Source organism: Saimiri boliviensis, chromosome 10, assembly GCF_048565385.1.
Source record: "Saimiri boliviensis isolate mSaiBol1 chromosome 10, mSaiBol1.pri, whole genome shotgun sequence".
Classification (NCBI taxonomy): Eukaryota; Metazoa; Chordata; class Mammalia; order Primates; family Cebidae; genus Saimiri; species Saimiri boliviensis.
The window spans coordinates 8,283,121-8,301,290 of NC_133458.1; the positions used below are offsets into that span (position 1 = coordinate 8,283,121).

The 18,170-nt window shown below is 51.3% G+C and overlaps 2 protein-coding genes across 9 annotated transcripts; one reads left to right on the forward strand and one right to left on the reverse strand.

Annotated features, from left to right (window-relative positions):
• Window positions 1–2,634: 2,634 nt before the first annotated feature.
• Window positions 2,635–7,255, reverse strand: TMEM176A (transmembrane protein 176A). Of its 5 annotated transcripts, none has more exons than XM_074378922.1 (8): window positions 6,874–7,255; window positions 6,003–6,191; window positions 5,412–5,522; window positions 4,290–4,346; window positions 3,908–4,123; window positions 3,277–3,387; window positions 3,029–3,132; window positions 2,635–2,923 (listed from the first exon to the last, which is right to left on the reverse strand). In XM_074378922.1, the coding sequence occupies exons 2-8, from the start codon at window positions 6,174–6,176 to the stop codon at window positions 2,893–2,895; spliced, it is 804 nt and encodes a 267-aa protein (XP_074235023.1). In that variant the 5' UTR covers window positions 6,177–6,191; window positions 6,874–7,255; the 3' UTR covers window positions 2,635–2,892. The 5 variants fall into 5 exon arrangements, with proteins under 5 accessions (XP_074235023.1, XP_074235022.1, XP_074235024.1 ...); XM_074378921.1 differs by lacking the exon at window positions 6,874–7,255 and adding an exon at window positions 6,737–6,837; XM_074378923.1 differs by lacking the exon at window positions 6,874–7,255 and adding an exon at window positions 6,632–6,653.
• Window positions 7,256–7,315: 60 nt separating this feature from the next.
• Window positions 7,316–15,823, forward strand: TMEM176B (transmembrane protein 176B). 4 transcript variants are annotated; one of them, XM_003929852.4, is made up of 7 exons: window positions 7,316–7,406; window positions 10,724–10,932; window positions 13,033–13,143; window positions 13,524–13,580; window positions 13,810–14,040; window positions 14,948–15,070; window positions 15,503–15,823. In XM_003929852.4, exons 2-7 carry the CDS (start codon window positions 10,729–10,731, stop codon window positions 15,593–15,595), a joined length of 819 nt encoding a protein of 272 aa, XP_003929901.1. In that variant the 5' UTR covers window positions 7,316–7,406; window positions 10,724–10,728; the 3' UTR covers window positions 15,596–15,823. The 4 variants fall into 4 exon arrangements, with proteins under 4 accessions (XP_003929901.1, XP_010338768.2, XP_074235020.1 ...); XM_010340466.3 differs by lacking the exon at window positions 7,316–7,406 and adding an exon at window positions 7,782–7,954; XM_074378919.1 differs by lacking the exon at window positions 7,316–7,406 and adding an exon at window positions 8,298–8,446.
• Window positions 15,824–18,170: the final 2,347 nt, after the last annotated feature.

Below are 18,170 nucleotides of genomic sequence, written 5' to 3' on the forward strand. Positions count from 1 at the left end.
TAGGGGAAAGTCCAGTTAATATTCAAAATTAATGCTGGGACACATAAAATTATAAGCATTCATTATAGTGCTGCTATCACACCTGCACTCCAAGCATCAGAAAAAAAGCATGGGGGCAAAGGGCACTTCTGTCTTTAAAGGATGTTCCCAGGACATGCACACACTACTTCCTCTTAAATCTCATTACCTAGAATTAAGTCACCAAAGGAGGCTGGGAAATCTAGTCTCTATTCCAAGAAGCTATGTGTCCAATTTTTATCCAGGGGACCTATTACAAGAAATAAGAGAAGCAAGAATGAATATTGGGGCCGGGCGCGGTGGCTCAAGCCTGTAATCCCAGCACTTTGGGAGGCCAAGGTGGGTGGATCACGAGGTCAAGAGATCGAGACCATCCTGGTCAACATGGTGAAACCCCGTCTCTACTAAAAATACAAAAAATTAGCTGGGCATGGTGGTGCGTGCCTGTAACCCCAGCTACTCAGGAGGCTGAGGCAGGAGAATTGCCTGAACCCGGGAGGCAGAGGTTGCGGTGAGCCGAGATCACGCCATTGCACTCCAGCCTGGGTAACAAGAGCGAAACTCCGTCTCAAAAAAAAAAAAAAAAAAAGAATGAATATTGGGGAACAACACCAGTCTCTGCCAAAGGCCACTTCACGCTGCTCCTGTGCACTGAGAACCACACCTTCTATGGGGTTTGCATGGTCAGTCCCACTGATGATGTATATAGTTCTGGTTTTCCTCATGCCCATTCTAGAAGTTTGAACAAAGGAGATTATATTCCCATCTGGGGACTCTGTTACACTTCCTCTGAAGTAAGGAGGAAACAGGACGTGGGGATTGGTGAGTACACTCTTTTCTCCCCGAGTTTTTTATAGTAATCCACATTTATTTGAAGAATTCATACTGTAGGGTATCCAGGTTTTAGACACTTCTAGAATTAGATGTATCATTTGATCCTCACATTAGCCCTGGTTTTGTGAAAACCACATTTTACAAATACAAAGATTGTTGCTCAGGAAGTTTTTGTAGCTGACCCAAGGTCAAGGAGCTAGGAAGTGAGGGTGCTGAGATTTGTGCTTATGTCTCTGACTGCAAGTTTAGAGCTCTTCCAGAGCACCATGCCAGCTTTATTCCCTTGTTGCTTGGGACAGCTCTGCCAACTGGGGCCAGAGTCTGGTTTGGCTCCTTGCATTGTCTATCTATTTATTTGGATTTCAGGGGACATGGAAATTTCTCCAGGCAGAATTTGCATTTGTTTCTGACAGGTGTCAGGAGTCATTATCATCTTGAGGACCTTTAAATTATTTTCTCAGGGTTAGGGGGTTTGTCCAAGGAGTGGGAATTCCATCCATTAAGTCCATGTTAGGGCCAGCTTGTATTCATGAATCTTCATCTGACCCTTCACCAAGAGTTAACTTGTCATCTCCCTTGATGGAGTGGATTTTTCCCTCCAATTGTTCTCTGAAGTTGGAGATTTATACTGGGTCCTTCACTGTGACTCTCTAGTTTAAGTGGGATTTACTGTCTTTCACATAGTTATTAAGTGCAGTTTTGGGTTGCAAGAGGTTGGCAGATGCCCTTAGGGCCGTGACCAGGAAAGAGTTAACAGAGGGCTGCCCTTTACAAGGTTTTGCTACCCTTTGCTGTCTCCTAGGAATTGGGCTTCTGGAATGTTCCTATGCTGATAGGGTGGTTTGTGTGCCTGTGTACTAAATTCCACTCTATCAGCTTGCCTGGACCCTACAATGTGATTTCAGATGGACACCTGCTTTTCTTCTGGGAGTCTGAAATTGCAGTAGCCGTGCAGGTGGAGAGACTGCCTGTGTGACCAGTTCTGAATCAAAACCCTCGTCTTGGAGTCCTAGGTGGGCTTCCCTGGGTGGAAACACTGCTGTGTTACTGTGTGGCCTCTCACTGTGGGAGGAAATAGGATGCCTGAGCCTGGATTATTCTTCCAGAGTCCACCTGATGTGTTCCCCACCCCCCACCTTGTGTATCCTTTTACTGTGATATAACTTAGCTGTGAATGCAACTACTTGCTGAGCCCTGCGTGCCCTTCAAGTGGAACACTGAGTATGCGGGTGGTTGTGGGACTGATGCAGGCAGGTACTGGCTTCCACTCTCTGAATTCTGGCTCCGACTTCTACTGTGGGCTTTGATGGCTTCCATCTTTTTATTGATAGTGTAGTCATGAATTGAAAAAGACATGATTCATATTTTATCCAGCAGTTTTAGGAATTTTTATGGGACAATTTGTAAGGGTTTCTATCTTGCCATATTGTTAGATGTCCTTTCTTTATTTCTGGATGTCCTATCGGTTGCCTACTTAATTTTTTCAGACAGTCAAAATTTAAAAAAAAAAAAATTCTGATTCTTAAATTGCCAAGCATTCACCTTCTTAAATGTCAGTGATAGGGAGTGGACTCAGAGTCGCAGCCCCCTTCATCCTTTATCTCTAGGCCTCTGAACCTACAGCCACAGGACCAGCCTCAAAGAGGGTCTGGCTCCAGGGCCAGCGAGTCTAGCCTGAGGCAGGAGGTTGGGGAGCTAAGAGTGTCTGAGGTTTGCTGCCGGCTCCTTCTCCACTTCCTTCCCCCGCCAAGAGAAATTCCCGGAAATAACTACGCAAGGACCTGGGCACAATAATATGAGCGTTTATTATCACGTGACTGCTTAGGAGGGGACATGCCGCGGAGCAGGACGGGGAAGGGGTGCAAGGAATGGACAAGTGCTGCTGGAGCAGGGCTGTGGCCATGGTCCTGGGGCAGGATAACTGGGCTGTTGAAGAGTCTCTTTTCCCCAGTCTGGTTCTTCTTCCAGCAGTCAGATGCAGGGACGCCCAGTGCAGGAGCACCAGGTGCTATTATCAGGAGAGGCATGGCTAGATTCCACTCACTTCCAACATGTCCTTCTTGTCTCTTTTCTAAGGGAGGAGGAAGGGCAAGACAACCGTCAGTGGGCGAGAAAGGGTGGAGTCTCTCCTCCAGGGCAGCTTAGCTGTGAGCTACCAGAATCAGCCGCGTGGTACCTGATGCAAAGGCACAGCACGAATATAGACTTCCCCAGATGACTGGGCTCTTTGGCTTGGAGGCCACTTGGTTGGGGACAGGGGCTTTCTGGACTGGGCCACCACTGGGGTAGAAAGACAGGCATGATAACACTTGGGACTCGTGTCATGGGCCCCTTTCTTCTCCCCAAACTGTCAACTGTTCCTTCCTGTCTCCTTTGAACAGCTCCACTGCCCCAAACGCACAGGCACACACTTGAGGAACTCACCTTTTTGGCTGAGAATATTCTCCAGCAGTACAGCCCCAGAGGGGCCAGAGATGCCAGAAGCAGCAGAATCCAGATAGCCAAGAGCATGGCCCGAAGGGTAATGAACAGGGCCTGGGGACAGAGAACCCACGCTGTAAGCACCAGGATGACAGCTGCCTTCCTGCTCTGTCCCCATGTTCCTTACTGATCTGGGTCAATCTCTACCCCTTTATCTCCAAGTTTGTGGCTTCAAGAGGGGAAGTCAATACATCCAGCGTGCAGAATGCGGCCGGAAACCCCTCATACTGGGCCCGTGTCCTCGTTTGCACAGTGACGGGTTTGGGCTATGGTTTGATTCCCTAGAACCTCTAGGACTTGAGAGGACTGAGGGAAAACATGCATTTAACATCTTTGCGGCACTTTGTGCCCTCACAGTATTGGTTCATTTATTATTTTAGTGCTTGTATTTCCCACTAGTCTGTAACACCCACAACTACAGGAGCCACTTCTGTTTTCTCTGATGCTTTGTCTTTGGCGACGATAATCAAGGTTGGTGTAACACCTATGTCTGGTGAAGAGCCTGACTCTTGCCCCCAGCCTGGCCTGGGCATCCCTGCCCCGCCCGCTGCTGCCCTTCCCCTTGGCCACCTGCCTTCAGCATGTCCAGGAAGGAGATACACAGTTGGAACCTTCTGACTTCTTCTGGACTCTCAGTGGGGATTGGGGTGTTGTACCAGTTACTCCAGGTAGAGATGTGGCACATACTGTTACTATAATAGCGGCCGTATCCCAAATCGTCATTCCAAAGCTTGAGGGCAGCAATGGCTGTGGAGAAAGCTGCCAGCTCTAGCAGACTTCTCAGCAGAGACTGGGGAGGGAGGAGGCAGAGAGAAATCTTCGTGAATCAGTTTCTCCCAGAGTCCAGTCTGGGGTAAAGAGGGCAAGGCCCAGAGAAGCCTGTGATGGGGCAGGAGATTGGGGTGGCCTCCAGCCTGAGCTTGGTCCCTCCACCCCATGCCCTTCTCTGAACTCACCCAGTAGGTGCCACCCCGTGTCTCATAAATGAAGGCAGCAACTCCAGCCAGCACAGCCTGGGGGAGAGATTGATGCAGCAGGAGGCTTAGCACAGGGAATGCGAGTCCCCTCCCGTGAGAGAGACCCCGTGCAGCAGACCCTTCCCCAGCACACTCTGCTTGGGCCTGAGGCTTCATGCTAAGCCTTTTGATCCATGGTAAGGTTAACTGCTGAGACAGTGGAGCTGGGATCCAACTCCTGAGGCCGCAGAAGGCCCTGCTTTAGTGACGCCTAAGAGCCTGTGGTCAAGCCAGGTGTGAGCCCCCCTTCCTTCTCTAAACCTTCCCTTTTAAACACCAGCAAGTGCTTTATCAAAGTTCCAGGGATGCTGGGATCTTGTGGATAAAGTCATAAGGTGCTGGAGAAGCTCTCAGTAAAGGGTGGCTCTATACAGGGTGGGCACGGTTAGGTCTAGAAGCCTGTCCTAACAGTGCCCAATGATCCATTCAACTGGGCTTGAAGAACAGGAAATCTAGTATATCCCAGTGGACAGGTGGACCTGAATCCTGTTTGGCTAATTCTGTAACTAATCCGGGTATTTTGCCATAGGTTGGGTGAAGGTGATTATCAGTAAATACATGTGTTATACTGCTATGCTGAGGGTGTAGGTACCATGACCAGTCCACCTAGCTCCTGTGCAAACTGCACACACCCATCTATTAACAATAATTCCTGGATTCCGATTGTGTGCAGGGCCTGTGGAGGACAGTGGGAGTAACCAAGGCTGATGCTTCCTGGGCGCTCGCATACTATCTGCACGTTCTGCCTCCCCCATCTCAACACAAGTATCCGGAGATGGGTGGGTCCTTAGATCCTTAGTTGACATTTACTGTTGAGGCAGGGAGAGGCAGCCAGCCTGATGGGAGCAGCACTGGGCAGGCGTCGGGAGAGCGGACAGTGCGACTAGGACACGCCGACACTGCCCTCGCTGTTTGCTCATCTGTACAGGCAGGGAATGGGCCGAGATAATCAGATCTTTCTGACTGCCAGCATTCTGTGGTGCCATACTGGAGGAAGGCAATCAGGAGAGCAATGTCCCCACACCTCCCGCAGGCTGTCGAGCACGGTCCTGCTCTACTCACCACGGCCCCTGTCCAGATGGCAGCTCCCGAGGCGACCAGGAGGCTGAACCCTTGCATGTACAAAAATCCTCCGAGGACCCCACTCAAGATCCCCAGCACGATCTGCGTCACCTGAATGACAAAGGACGAAAGATCCTGGCTCCTAGGAGCACCTGCCCCTGCGGGGATTAATGGCTAAAACCCCAAAAAGAGGCGCGGGGAGAGAGAAGAGAAAGAAGGAAGAGGAGGAGGAGGAGAAGGAAAAGGGAGGTGGAGGAGAAAAGAGAAGGGAGAGGAAGGAGAGAGGAGAGTGGCCCCTCCTGAGTTTGACCTAGAGGAAAGGATGGATTCAGGGCTCCACCGATTGGAACTCTGCATGGTCAGTGGCTCCTCCACACCCCATTGAGCCCAGAGCCTCCCATCCCCAGGCTCTTACTGAGAAGGCCAGAGAAGCACATGCCTAAGTAAGAGGACACACTGGCTGGGTGTCCTCTTCAGAGGGAGGCTGGCAGAGGGTGCTGCTGCGGCAGGAGGGGGGCCCTTACATTGGTCTGCTGTGAGGGGACTAGGGAGTCCCTTCCACAGCCCCACGAGGCAGGCTGCCACACTCACCCATGAGGCCACCAGCAGCCGGCTGCTGCCCCTGGCCTGAGTGGCTGGGGGCCGCAGCGCAGAGCAGCAGGTCAGCAGGAGCTTGGCCAGGGCAGATTCCTGGTGGATGTGCACATCGACGTGGGTGGGCTGTGGGGTCTCCGGGGCCATCTCACCATCGTTGGCTGTCCCCATGGTCAGGAATACCCTCTGTGAGGAAGGAAACACCAGGGAGGAAGGGCTGTCAGAAGACTTTTGTAGATTTCATTGGAGTTGGGGAGGCCAGGGGCCCGTGGGGCTCAGGGTCACCGAATGAATGGCTGTCCTGGTCACAGAGCCACACTTTGGCCCCCTCTCAAGGGGAGTGTATGTAGCAGAGGGGGCTGATGACCATGACGGGGCTGTGGCGACTGCTGAGGCTGCAGGAACCTCCCCTTTCGTCCTAGATCTGCTCTGTCCCCCGCATCCTCCTCGAAGGGCTCTGGAGTCTGGGTCTAGCGGCGCCCCACGCCCCCGCCCCTCACCCCCTCCACCCGGGCTCTTCCTGTGGCCTCCCCTCCACAAACTCCCCTTGGCTGCCAGTGGAGCCCCTGTGGACGCAGCCTTGCCCCAGCTGGGCCGCGGGTCCTCCACCCACCTACCCCACCGACCTCCCGCTCCAGGGATGGCTGCTCAGGCCAGACGGGTTCACGCTGCCCATGCCCTGGAAAGGACCGCGCGGCGGTGCAGAGGGAGGTCAGAGGCCGGGGCCGCACCTGGCCTACTCCGCAGCCCCCTTCCTGCAGTCTCATCCCCGGGTGCGGGTCCCTCCTACCCCCCGCCAGCTGTGCGGAGGCAGCTCGGCGCGTGCTGAAGGAGGCCCGGGGCCATCGGGCGTGGGGCGCCGCCTCACCTGCGCTACTCGGGACCTTCGTGCGGGCGGCGGGAGGGCTGGGGCGCCGGCTGCGGCGGCGGGAGGGGAAGTGTGTCCGGAGTCGGAGGGGTAGGCGGAGGAGGGGGTGGGGCTGAACTTCAGCCCCTCGGGTTCCCGGCAGGCGGCCTGTCCTGGGGTCCGTCTGGGGTTCTCCCGCTACGCGTGGGTCACTGGGCTCTGGGGAGCTGGGAGGGTGCGCGGGCGGCTGGCCCTGGGAAAGCCCGTGGGCTCATCCTCACCCACAGCCCCACGGCCAGGGCTGGCGTGCAAGTGTGCGGGAGTGGGAACGCAGGGCGCGCGCGGGGGCTCGGCCTCCTCCCGCCGGGTCCGCTCCTCCTGGTGGAACCCCCCTGCCGGGCCCCGGGGCCGAAGCTGGTTTCGGGAAACCGCGCAGCCTGGGCGGGGCTGCAGCCCCCACCCCTGTCTCCGCCGTCCCCGCCCTCCCGCCGCTCCCCTGCTCTGGGTCAGCTCCTGCCGGCTCTGCTCGGCCGCTGGCTCCCCGAGGACGGCAGGTGAGGCAGGGGTGGGGCTGGAAGACCCTCTTGCCGCAGGACCCTCTGTCCCGAGGAGTCCCCAGGGCCATGCCCCCAACCTGTCCTGTCCACATGACGCCTTTCTTCCTCCATCTTGGTTTCCCCGAGGACTCCTGTGGGAGGATGCAGGGGGTGACCCCAGAAAAGCGGCTGGAGAGCGGGAGGAGAGGCCTGGGCCTGACGCATCTCCTCCACCTTCCTCTGCCCCGCACGCTTGGCCCCTGGCTGGAGCCCTTCGATGGGGTGGCTCCTGGGACGGGGCCAGGGTGTGGCGGGGCTGCCGGACGCTTTCCCTGGTGGGGGCGAGGCAGATCTAGGGGTTGACGGGGGGCGGGGGAAGCGGTGGTCCTGGGGGCCCGGAGGTAGCTGGAACCTGAGATACACTCAGGGCAGGGCCCGGGCCTTCAAGGGACGGTCTGGCTGGAATCTGGGGCTGGGCTTCCTTTTGCGGGAATCAGAATCAGACGCTCCTTTGTGCATCTGCGGAATTGTCAAACTCCTGTCCTTTGTAACCCCAAGGAGGCCAGGTGGGTGAAAGAGTGAAACTGCTCTGAGAAGTAAGTGGAGTACGAATGGGAGGTGTTATTCGAATTGTTAATAATATTGGATTTAAACTGTGATACTTAGCCAGGATGTCCATTAGAATTGCTTATGCAGGATTTATTTTAGAGCCAGGCAAGCTGATTCTAAAGTGCAGGTGAAGAAGAAACCTAGCAAAAATGGCCATGACAATTCTGAAAGAAAAACCCCATGAAGGGATCATGAAACAGCCCCAGAAGCTTTAAGCTCCATATTAAAATTGTGGTAATGATGCAGAACATAAAGACTAGAGCAGGTCTATATTCCTAGGGGCGCTTCATTTTTGCTTAGGAGAGAATTTTAAATCAGTGAGGAAAAGAGAATGTATTTTCTACAAATGGAACATATCCTTCAGAAGTTAAACATCTGAATGACAGCAACAGAGCTGGGACCCCTGTCTCCTAACGGCCAAGGCTGGGCTTCCAACTCCCAGATTCCAGGTGGGTCAACATTTAAAAGTGAAAGCTGAAAGCGTAAACCACTTAGAGGAAAATATGGAAGAATTATTTTATAATCTTGAAACGGGGAAGTCCTTTAAAAGTATGAGAGCTAGACACCATAAATAGAATGAAACTTGAATTGTATGAAAATACAAGCAAGGTCAAAAAATAAACCACAAATTGTAAAGAAACATTTGAAACTCGTATCACAGATGGCAATTTTTTTTGAATAAAGAACTTCCATAAGAAACAAACAAACAAAAACATAGGATGTGAATGGGGAGCTCACAAAAGAAAAAATAAAAATGGCCCTTAATGTATGAAAAGATGATGAACCGCACTCATAATAAGAGAACTATGGGCCAGGCGTGGTGTATTACGTCTGTAATCGCAGCACTTTGGGAGGCTGAGGTGGGAGGACTGCCTGAGTCCAGGAGTTTGAGACCAGCTTCGGCAACAAAGCAACACCCCCATCTCTCTCTCTAAAAAAAAAATAAGAGAAAGGTGGATTAAAAATATGTGGAAATAAAGACTAAAAAAGAAAAAATATGTGGAGATAGTTACAGAAAGCAGGTCGGTGATTGCCTGTGGCCAGTGGTTGACGGTATTTACTGGGGAGGGGCTTTAGGGAACACGTTGCATTGTAGAAATATCCTATATCTTGATTGTAGCTGTAATTGCACAAATGTATAAATCTGTCAAAACTCATTAAGATATACATTTAAAATGGGACATCTTATTACATAGAATTGATGAAAATATACAGTGGAATGCAATTTTCCCCATATAAATGAAAAAGATAAAAAGAGTTTGCCTCCTGCATGTGAATTGCTACCACCTCCATGGAGGATAACTGACAATAGCTACTAAAATTGCAAATGCACTTACTTTCCTGTTGTCTTGCCAATTCCACATTGTCTGCAATGGAAAAGGATCAGAAATAACCTAAATGTCTGCCAACAGGGAACCACTTAAATAAATTATGAGGAATTCATACTCTGGAAATGTAAGCAGTGACACAAATGAGTGAAGAAGCTTTTGTGAAAGTTGTCAGAATCAGAATAGAGTCACCTGTGTTAAAAAAAAAAAAATCTGAAAATTAGAGCCTCGGAAGGCCCACAAGGCAGGATTCTCCTGTATAAATACCTGATAACAAAATCATCACAAAGAACTCTGTAAAATGATGACCTTACACAAAGGCCATCATGACTTGACACAAAAAAATGCTTCTGCAAGGACGTTCACCAGCAACTGCCTGTCTCACCCTGTACTGGACTGTCTCACCCTTGTTATTGGTCCTTATAGCCAGGGATAATCATCTCAAAGCAATTATGTAAGTCTCCCTATTTTTTCTTTAAAAACTTTTGTCTCTCTTTACCTCCCTGAATGTGCACGTGATTTACTATGGCAAGCATATCCCCATTGCAATGCCCTGTTCCTGAATAAATCTCATTTTCTTTTGGAGAGCCTCTCTCTGTTATTTAGGTTGACACTTTTTATGGACTCATGTAGGATTATTCTAAAAACATATGACAATGTGAGCGAACACATCATCATGCAAATCAGTGTGTGTGGTATGTTGGTATTTGTGGGAAAAGTGGGGAGAAATAGTTTTTCATACTTTTGTATACAAAAATGTCATTGTAGGATTTATAAGAAACTGATAATATTACTTTCCATCTGCAAGGCAAATAGTGTTTGAGGGAAAAAATGAGAGATAAGGTTTTAAAGGTATATATACCCTGTTGTATCTCTCAAATTTGTATGTGTAAAGTATTATGTGTAAAGATATATACACATATATACTAAATAACTAAGGTCACTGTGACATTGATATCTGTACTTCCAAAGGAAAGACCCTTTGGAGCTTGACAAAGACAGTTTGTTTGTTTTTTGAGATGGAATATTGCTCTGTCACCCAGGCTAGAGTGCAGTGGCGTGGTCTTGGCTTGCTGCAACCTCAGCCTCCTGGGTTCGAGTGATTCTCCTGCCTTAGCCTCCTGAGTAGCTGGGACTACGTATGTACCACCATGCTCAGAGAAGTTTTGTATATGTAGTAGAGAGGGGGTTTCGGCACATTAGCCAGGCTGGTTTTGAACTCCTGACCTCAAGTAATCTACCTGCTTTGGGCTCCCAAAGTGCTGGGATTACAGACGTGAGCCACTGTGCCTGACTGGGATCTTGACAAAGACACTGTTTCTCTCCTCTCACTCATACTGTGTGTTTTTCCCTCACCTGGTTCCCAGACCTCACTTCTGTATGTCTTCTCCCTGGCAGGCAGTATGGCCCAAAACATGGTGACCGTGAATGGTGTTGCTGTGTCCTCTACGCCATCCCAGCCCACCCATATCAATATCCACATCTACCAGGAATCAGCTTTGACACAACTGCTAAAAGCCGGAGGTTCTCTGAAGCAGTTTCTTTTTCGTCCTGGCGACACTGTACCTTCCAGAGCCGGGATAAGTTATGAGCAGCTGGCTCTAGGGGTAAGAGTGGGCTGGTGGGGGTCGGGGGGGGGCACATTAACAAGGTGATGAGGTCAATTAAAATATAGATCCAAATCTTCGAAATTAAAACATTTTATTTTAAGGAGAGAATTGCAATTTGGAGCATACATACGGACCAGGTGGTCTCCAGTATGTCTTTAGAACAAAGAGAAGGTCAGAGGTTTATAAAAAGGAGAAATGTTACATATTGCCCTCCAAGAAAGATCACTGGCTTTGGGGAGCTGGCAAGCTCTGATGGGTGAGCAATGGTGTGGGTACAACTAGTCCTAGAGTTGTCGCAAGGTATCTCAGAAGCTGTAGGTAAAGCTGGTTTCAGGTTATAGCAGGCAGCTGCAGCAGCCTGGCTTGCAGAGAATTACATTTTGGGAGCAACATTTTGTGCCCTGAGTGCTTTTTGCCCCTGGTCTCTCGACTCTGTTTTAGTTGAGTGTGACAAGAATGATCCATTTGGAGGCTCAGCTTTCATAATGGAAACTCTCCTTCTTCGATAGGATGCACAAAAAGGAGAGTGGGTTGAATTCCCATGAGACGGACATGAGAAATCACTGTTTATATCTCATCGTGTGTAAGAAAAAGTTGTAAGTTTCCCCACAGAAATGTGGATGGAAAGGAAGACTCGACCTCTTCTTTGACGCAGAGGAGTCGGTCTTAGCCAGAGGTGGGGCAACAGGAACAAGAGCCTAAAGGCTGTGAATTCAGTTTCATTTCCACATGGACTGAGAGCCCACAGGTGCAAGGCAATGTGTTTAGCACTTCAGGCCAAACTGCAGAGAGAATCCCTGGGCTGTACCTAAAAGTGCTCAGCGTCCCTCAGAAGGAACAGCAGCTCTACCAATGACTGGGACTAAAGTGTATCAGGCGAGGGAGAAGCACATCTCACATCCTTGAGGCAGAAGAACCCTGAATGGAGAAGGAATAGGTCTAGACAGAGGCGGACGATGGACAAAAAAGAATTCCAGGTTAACGAATGGCAGGAGCAAAGGCAAAGAGGCCGGAAGGCGTAGGGCAAGATCTGTAATGGTTAAGGGTACAGAGAATGGGCTTCATGAATGGGTGATTTGAGGCCATATTGCTGAGAACCTTGAAAGGCCAGGTGAGGAGTGTGTCCTGAATCAGCTTCGACAGTGAGAAGGTTGTGGATGGATTCTGAGCAGGAACCTGCTCAGAGTCAGGAGGCATCCAGATGAGAAGGATCGAGGGTCTGCACTCCCATAATCAGACAGGAATGGCGAGGAGACAAAGAAGTCCCGGTCCTTTGTGGCTCTCCACGGCATGGGAGTGAAGGGGTTTGGGGCATAAGGGCAGAAAGGCAACCACAACACGCAGAGGTTTGAGTGTGGGTGGCCAGGAGATCGGAGCCCTGATGTGTGTGTGTGGTGGGGTGAAGGGGTGTGGGATTTGGATGTGACAAATCTGAGATGCCAGTAGGATGTGCAGGTGGGTTGATAGTTGGGTTCTCCAAGAAGGAGTTCTCTTCTGAGTTGGAGCTGGGTGTGTGAACGGCTTACTGGGGTCTGACACCTACGAAATGAGAAGAGGGGAAGCAGGATTGGCGAGGAGGAACCGTCCGGCTGCATTACAGACTCTGCCAGCCCAGCAGGGAGCTCCCAGGCAAAGGCTGCCCATTGCAGGAGCTCCACCCTAGGTGGACATGGCCCTTGAGCCTCTGTCTTGCTTAATCATTGGCTGGGGGACCCTCCCCAGCGTGTGTTCTCGGAAGAGAAAAGATAGGGCAGAAACTAAGGTCAGGCTGGGGGTTTGGATGGAACAAAGGGACCTGTGAGGGAGAATGGGGAGAAAAAAGTGGGAATCTTCAGGTGGGATGAGAAAGTGTTGAAGTGGGGAAAAAGTGGTGACGGATAAATAGCCAAGCCTATGAGAAGGGTGAAGGGAGATCCAGGCCAGTGCTGCTTTGTGGACTTTAAGGGGACAGAACCTTCCAGAATCAAAGCTGCAGAGAGGTCAAGGCAAAGGGAAAGGAGAGGAAAGCCGCGTAGGTAGGAGCCAGGCAGTCGCTCCTGGGGCGGCTGGGGCACGGGGGCTCACGGGAGGGGCCTGGTTTCTCATCCCGTCTTGCAGATAACTCAGATATTGCTGGGGCTGGTGAGCTGTGTCCTTGGAGTGTGCTTCTGCTTGGGGCCCTGGACTGTGCTTCGTGCTTCAGGCTGTGCCTTCTGGGCGGGATCTGCGGTGAGTAAGGAACAGGCTGTGAGCCCTATGGGAAGCAAGTGGTGATGGGCAAGAAGGCGCTTATGGATCTAGGTTGGCGCTTTGGAGATGATCTAGGTTGGGGCTTTGGGGACGTGACCAAAGCCCCTGGGGCCAAATGGCCCTTTGCCACAAGGAAGCTTCCCTGGGGTGTGGATAAAACCCTGTCACTTCCGTTTTTTTCTCGTAGACAGGTGGGAGGGGTGAGGCAGGTGTAGGTGGAGTCCTGTCTGTGTGTCAGAGTTCTTTGTCCCTGAAATCCTTCTTCACACTGACTGTCTGGGAACGTTGGTGGGAGGGTGGTAATAGATCAATTCGGAAGAGTAAACTGCAGGCCTTTTTCTGGTGTATTCTCTTTTCAGGCGATTGCAGCAGGAGCTGGGGCCATTGTCCATGAGAAGCGCCGGGGCAAACTTGCTGTGAGTCTTGGACACCCTCTCTCCTCCACCTTGTTCACTGACTCCCTCCTGAGTTCTGCTCCCTTATGTCTTATGCTGTTTGGTTGCCAGTATCTCGGGGTCTTTCTTGGAGGGGAGGAGAGGGTTTCCTGGACAGTGGCTGGGGAAGAGGAGATGCGTTTGAGGTGGGAACCTCATGACTTTTCCACTGATTGAGAGAGCCTGTGTCTTGACCCTCCCTCTCTTCCAGGGCTACGTATCCAGCCTGCTCACTCTAGCAGGCTTTGCTACAGCTGTGGCGGCCGCTGTTCTCTGCATGAACAGCTTCCTCTGGCAAACTGATGACCTTTCCTACATTGATACTCTGTGTGATCTCCCGGACCCTGTCATCCCTACCTTTGAGTACAGACGGATGCGACAAACAAGTCAAAACATGAGTTGGCAGGAGAGAGACTGTAGATATCACATGCAGTTGCTGAGGGTGAGCAGGAAGAGTCCAGTCTTCAGGGACCCACCACAGCTCTTTGCTCCCAGGGAGCCGGGGGGCGCTGGAGGACAGAGATGTAGGCACTTTGAGGTTGGACCTCATGCTGGGTCTTGTTCACGAGGTTTTAATGTAAGCTGCAGACATTTCTCAGACTTCATGACATGAAGATTCTCTGCATCAAAGAGGATGAGAAACGAAGAGGAGATATTTCATAGAGGAGCTAGCGGGCCACCCCTTCTGGTTTTCCTGGTGTGTGGGTATCCCAGTTTTTCATTACTGAATTAAAAACCACCCCAAAATGTAGTGGCTTAAAATGACAACTTAGTCTTTCCCACAGTACTGGGAAAGAGTTGGCTGGATTCAGATGGGCAGTCATCACTTGTGAGTTTTCTCCTGCAGTTGCAGTCAGATGGGGGTGAAGTTATCCAAGCACTCACCGAGGCTGGGGATCTGAGATGATGCAGTTGAATGACCCGGAGCTCAGCAGGGGTGTCAGTGAGAGCCTGCGATGGCTTCTCCACGTTGCTTGGGCTTCTCACAGCACGGAGACTGGGCTCCAATGGGCAGCACCCCAGTAGTGAGCATTTCAGGAGGCAGAAAGTGGAAGCTGCCCGGCCAGCTAAGGGCTACTACCCCTGTCACTGTATAGTGTCACTTTCGCTGTGGCCAAAGCTGTTCTAGGCCCTTCCAGGTTCTAGGGGTTGAAGGAATAGACTCCACTTCTTGACAGGTAAGGTCACTCTGCAGACAAGCCAGCAGGATGGGAGCTGTGGCTGGAAACAGTCAGCTCTGGCTGGAGCCGCAGGCTGGAGAGGGTCAGCGCCTGGGTGGGTGGACAGGGTGGTGATGTGGGCAGCGCTGGAGCAGCTGACAGCTATCTTTTTTCTTCCCTTATCTCCAGAGGTTGTTCACAGCAATCTGTGCCCTGTTCCTGGCCGTCTGTATCTTGAAGGTCATTGTGTCCTTGGCTTCCCTGGGAGTGGGTCTTCGAAACTTGTGTGGTCGGAGGAGCCCCCCACCCCTGGTGAGTTGTTGGGGAGAAGCTGCTGGGCAGTGCGGATCTGGGTGGTGAGTGTGTGGGGCAGGTAGGAGTGTGGGGACAGGGGCACCCGAACCCGAGGCTGGGCCTGGTCCCCCTCAGCTTCCTTCCATATGCAGCTCTCCCCTTTGCTGTCTGGGGAATGTGACAGTCACCAGGGTCCTGGGTCAACTCTTGCTGCCCTGTGCCTCTCTGCACCCTCCCCTGCCCTGATCTCCCCTGCTCTCCCCTCGGCCCTGTCCCAGGTGTTAATCCGACTCCCCTTCCTCTGCCACCTGGTTTTTTTGCCTGATCTGCGTTTCCTGTCACCTCTTCCTTTCCCTCCACCTTTCCTCTTTCTGCTTTCCGAGTTCTGTGACTCTAACTCTGCCTGCATCCCTTTTCCCCTAAGGCTTGCTTTTCTCTTTTTTTTCCCAGGATGACGGAGGATCAGAGAAGAGGCTATTGGGGGAGAATTCAGTGCCCCCCTCTCCCTCTAGGGAGCAGCCGCCCCCTGCCATGGTCCTGTGAGCCACCAAAGACCCCACCGGGTGCCCCCATGTCCCTGTCTGGGCCAGCCCAGGGCCCCCACTGTCTGGTCCCTCACATTGCCTCCTCCGTGGCCAGTGTCCAGCCCCGGCTTTCTTCTCCCCACAGCATCGGCACCTGCTGCTCCCACTCTGAGGTTCTCAAGTCCATTAACAGATATTGTCGCATTTTCCCCAAGGCTGATTAAATATAAACAATCCAGAAAAGCAATTTTGCCCAGAAAGATGTGGTTTCCCTTTGTTTACACACCTTGTGTGCTGTGAAAGGCCTTTCTTTGTGTCGATATGCATGAAGTTAAATGGGAGCTGATGTATCACATGGGGACACGGTCCCAGGAAGACGAAATCTAATTATGTTCTGCTCCACATCCGGGTAGCAAAACTCCCCTTGATGGTTTTCTTCAACTCAGGGTAAAGTGGAAGGAAGTATATTGGGCCTGGAATCTCGTTCCCTGCCAAGATTGTCTAGGGTCCTGCAGCCTCGGCCTGCAGACTTTAGAGAACTGTGTGGAGCATGGAATGGGACTTGGGCCCGCCCCCTCCCTGTCTTTCCCTTCTCTTTTTTTGTTTTGCAGTAATTAGTGTTGGTTCCGTCTCTTTTCTTCTCTCCACACACACATAAACACATTCTTAGTCTTCTTTTCTTTTGTTGCAAATGATAACAAATTCATTTTGACATTTTCCATTTTCTTTACATATGAAGATGTAACAAATATATAGATGTAAGCATTTCTGAAGGTCAGGAAAGCTGGGAGGGGCTTTGTGAAATCTCCATGAGGTCGGTTTCATTACTGAGCAGCCCCACAGGGCTGGCCTTCAGATCCAGGCTGATAGACGGCAGGACCTGCTTCTTCCTCCTGGCAGAGCAGTGCCACGGAGGCGCAGAGCTGCTGTGCTGGGTGAGACCCGCTCCCACACAGGACTTGGAGAGGAGGCCTGTGCCAAGGTCAGTGCTGCAGGGCTGCTCTCCCTGGGACCCTCAGCAGTCTGTGCCTTACGTAGAGGTTTGTCAAGAAGCCTTTGAGACAGAAGTGTCTCAGAATATGGACAGGGTCAGCCGATTACAGCCTGAGGGGCAAATCCAGCTTGCCATCTAATTCTGTAAAGATAATTTTATCGAAACACAACCATGTCCATTTGTTTCCACATTGTAGCTGTTTTTGTGCTACAAAGGCAGAGCTGAGGAGTCTTAATAGAGACTGGCCCACAGAGCATAAAATATTTACTATTAGGCTTTTTACACGCAAACCTGGTCCTGACGCAGGAGCTTGCAGTGGAGGAAGTGTTTCATTCTGTTTCGTGGTTGAGGGGGTGGAATGCTCAAGAATCCCTCTCCAGAGGAGGCAACCTTGGATGAGCAGCAGGTGTGAAGCCAACTGGTTTCCTCATTTTTCAGGGTCCAGAGCCCATACATCATCACGTGGAAAAACTTGGGCTGAGAACCACTGCAGTTCCAATCCCCTCTCCTTCAGTCCTCGATAAAGACGACATTAGAATCGCAGAGGAATTTAGAACCTCGTGAACCTGGACACTTACTTTACCCCCAGCAATGGCATCATGGAAGCTCCCAATTCTCTGCTAAACAGGCAAATGTAAAGTAGCTGAGCCCAGAAGCCATGCTGGGTTGAAGTGGATAATGTGGAAAGAGACGCATTAGAAGGGCAAGAGCCTATGGGGCCCCACTTAGCCAGGCTCCAGGAAATGCTCAACCCATCAAAAAATGCGGATGGCTGCCTTTCCCCAGGTCTCATGTTTCCACACATCTCATGAGCAGTGGCACTGACTGGCTTTTCAAAGATGTTCACACCTCCTAGTGGGCAGCCTTGGAAAATAGTATCTCCTGGACCAATAGTGTCTCCTGACCAGTGTTCAGGCATGATCGCCTGTTATAAAAAAAAAATCAGGTTCCTTAAGCTCAGGGTTCCTCTTCTAGAATCCAGCCCACTGGGTGTGCTGGCGTCACCTGCAATGCCTCTTTGCCTTGCCTGTGGGACCTGGGGTTATGGAACCCATGCAAAAATGCTGCTACTGTGGCCACTGTTACTGCCGTGTATGATAAATTGTTCTTTGTTACAACTTGGGGTTTTGTGGCTTCTACCAGCACCCATGAAACTGTGGTAGACTGACTTGTTGACCTGCATGTACAGTTAGACCTCAGACCCTTCACTGTTCCTGACTACTGTGCCCTAGCAAACTCAGACACTGGGAGATGGGGACAGCTTGGGACAGCCTGGGAGGGGATCGGGTGTGCCCCAGCACTGCATTCTCAAAATCCCCTTCCTGTTTACTGTTGAGGAGCCTTTTGTGTAGCCCCCGGGTTCCCCACAAAGGGGTGCCTCTCATGGTGTGGGACCACACCTGCCTTTGCCACAGCTGAGAGCTGCAGCTCCCAGGGGCTGGTGTTCCTGGCACATCACCCTGAGGTCTTATCACATCCTCAGACCACCATTGCCCCATGTTCCCTGATCCTGCCAGCCTCTCCGCTCCCTCCACATCTGACTCCTCAGGGTCTACAGGACATCTCCTCACTCTCTAAGTGCTGCCTGAAGGGGCATGTC

What these genes read in the sequence shown, in the direction of transcription:
- TMEM176A (XM_074378921.1), bottom strand. Translation starts at nt 6,772, where the DNA reads ATGAGACTGCAGGAAGGGGGCTGCGGAGTAGGCCAG. An exon ending in CACGGGGTGGCACCTACTGG is followed by an intron (nt 4,124 to 4,289) that starts GTGAGTTCAGAG and finishes CTCCCTCCCCAG; the next exon opens with TCTCTGCTGAGAAGTCTGCT. An exon ending in CCTTCCTGGACATGCTGAAG is followed by an intron (nt 3,388 to 3,907) that starts GCAGGTGGCCAA and finishes CTCTGTCCCCAG; the next exon opens with GCCCTGTTCATTACCCTTCG.
- TMEM176B (XM_074378919.1), top strand. Translation starts at nt 8,377, where the DNA reads ATGACAGCAACAGAGCTGGGACCCCTGTCTCCTAACGGCCAAGGCTGG. An exon ending in TTCCAACTCCCAGATTCCAG is followed by an intron (nt 8,447 to 10,723) that starts GTGGGTCAACAT and finishes TCTCCCTGGCAG; the next exon opens with GCAGTATGGCCCAAAACATG. An exon ending in ATCACATGCAGTTGCTGAGG is followed by an intron (nt 14,041 to 14,947) that starts GTGAGCAGGAAG and finishes CCTTATCTCCAG; the next exon opens with AGGTTGTTCACAGCAATCTG.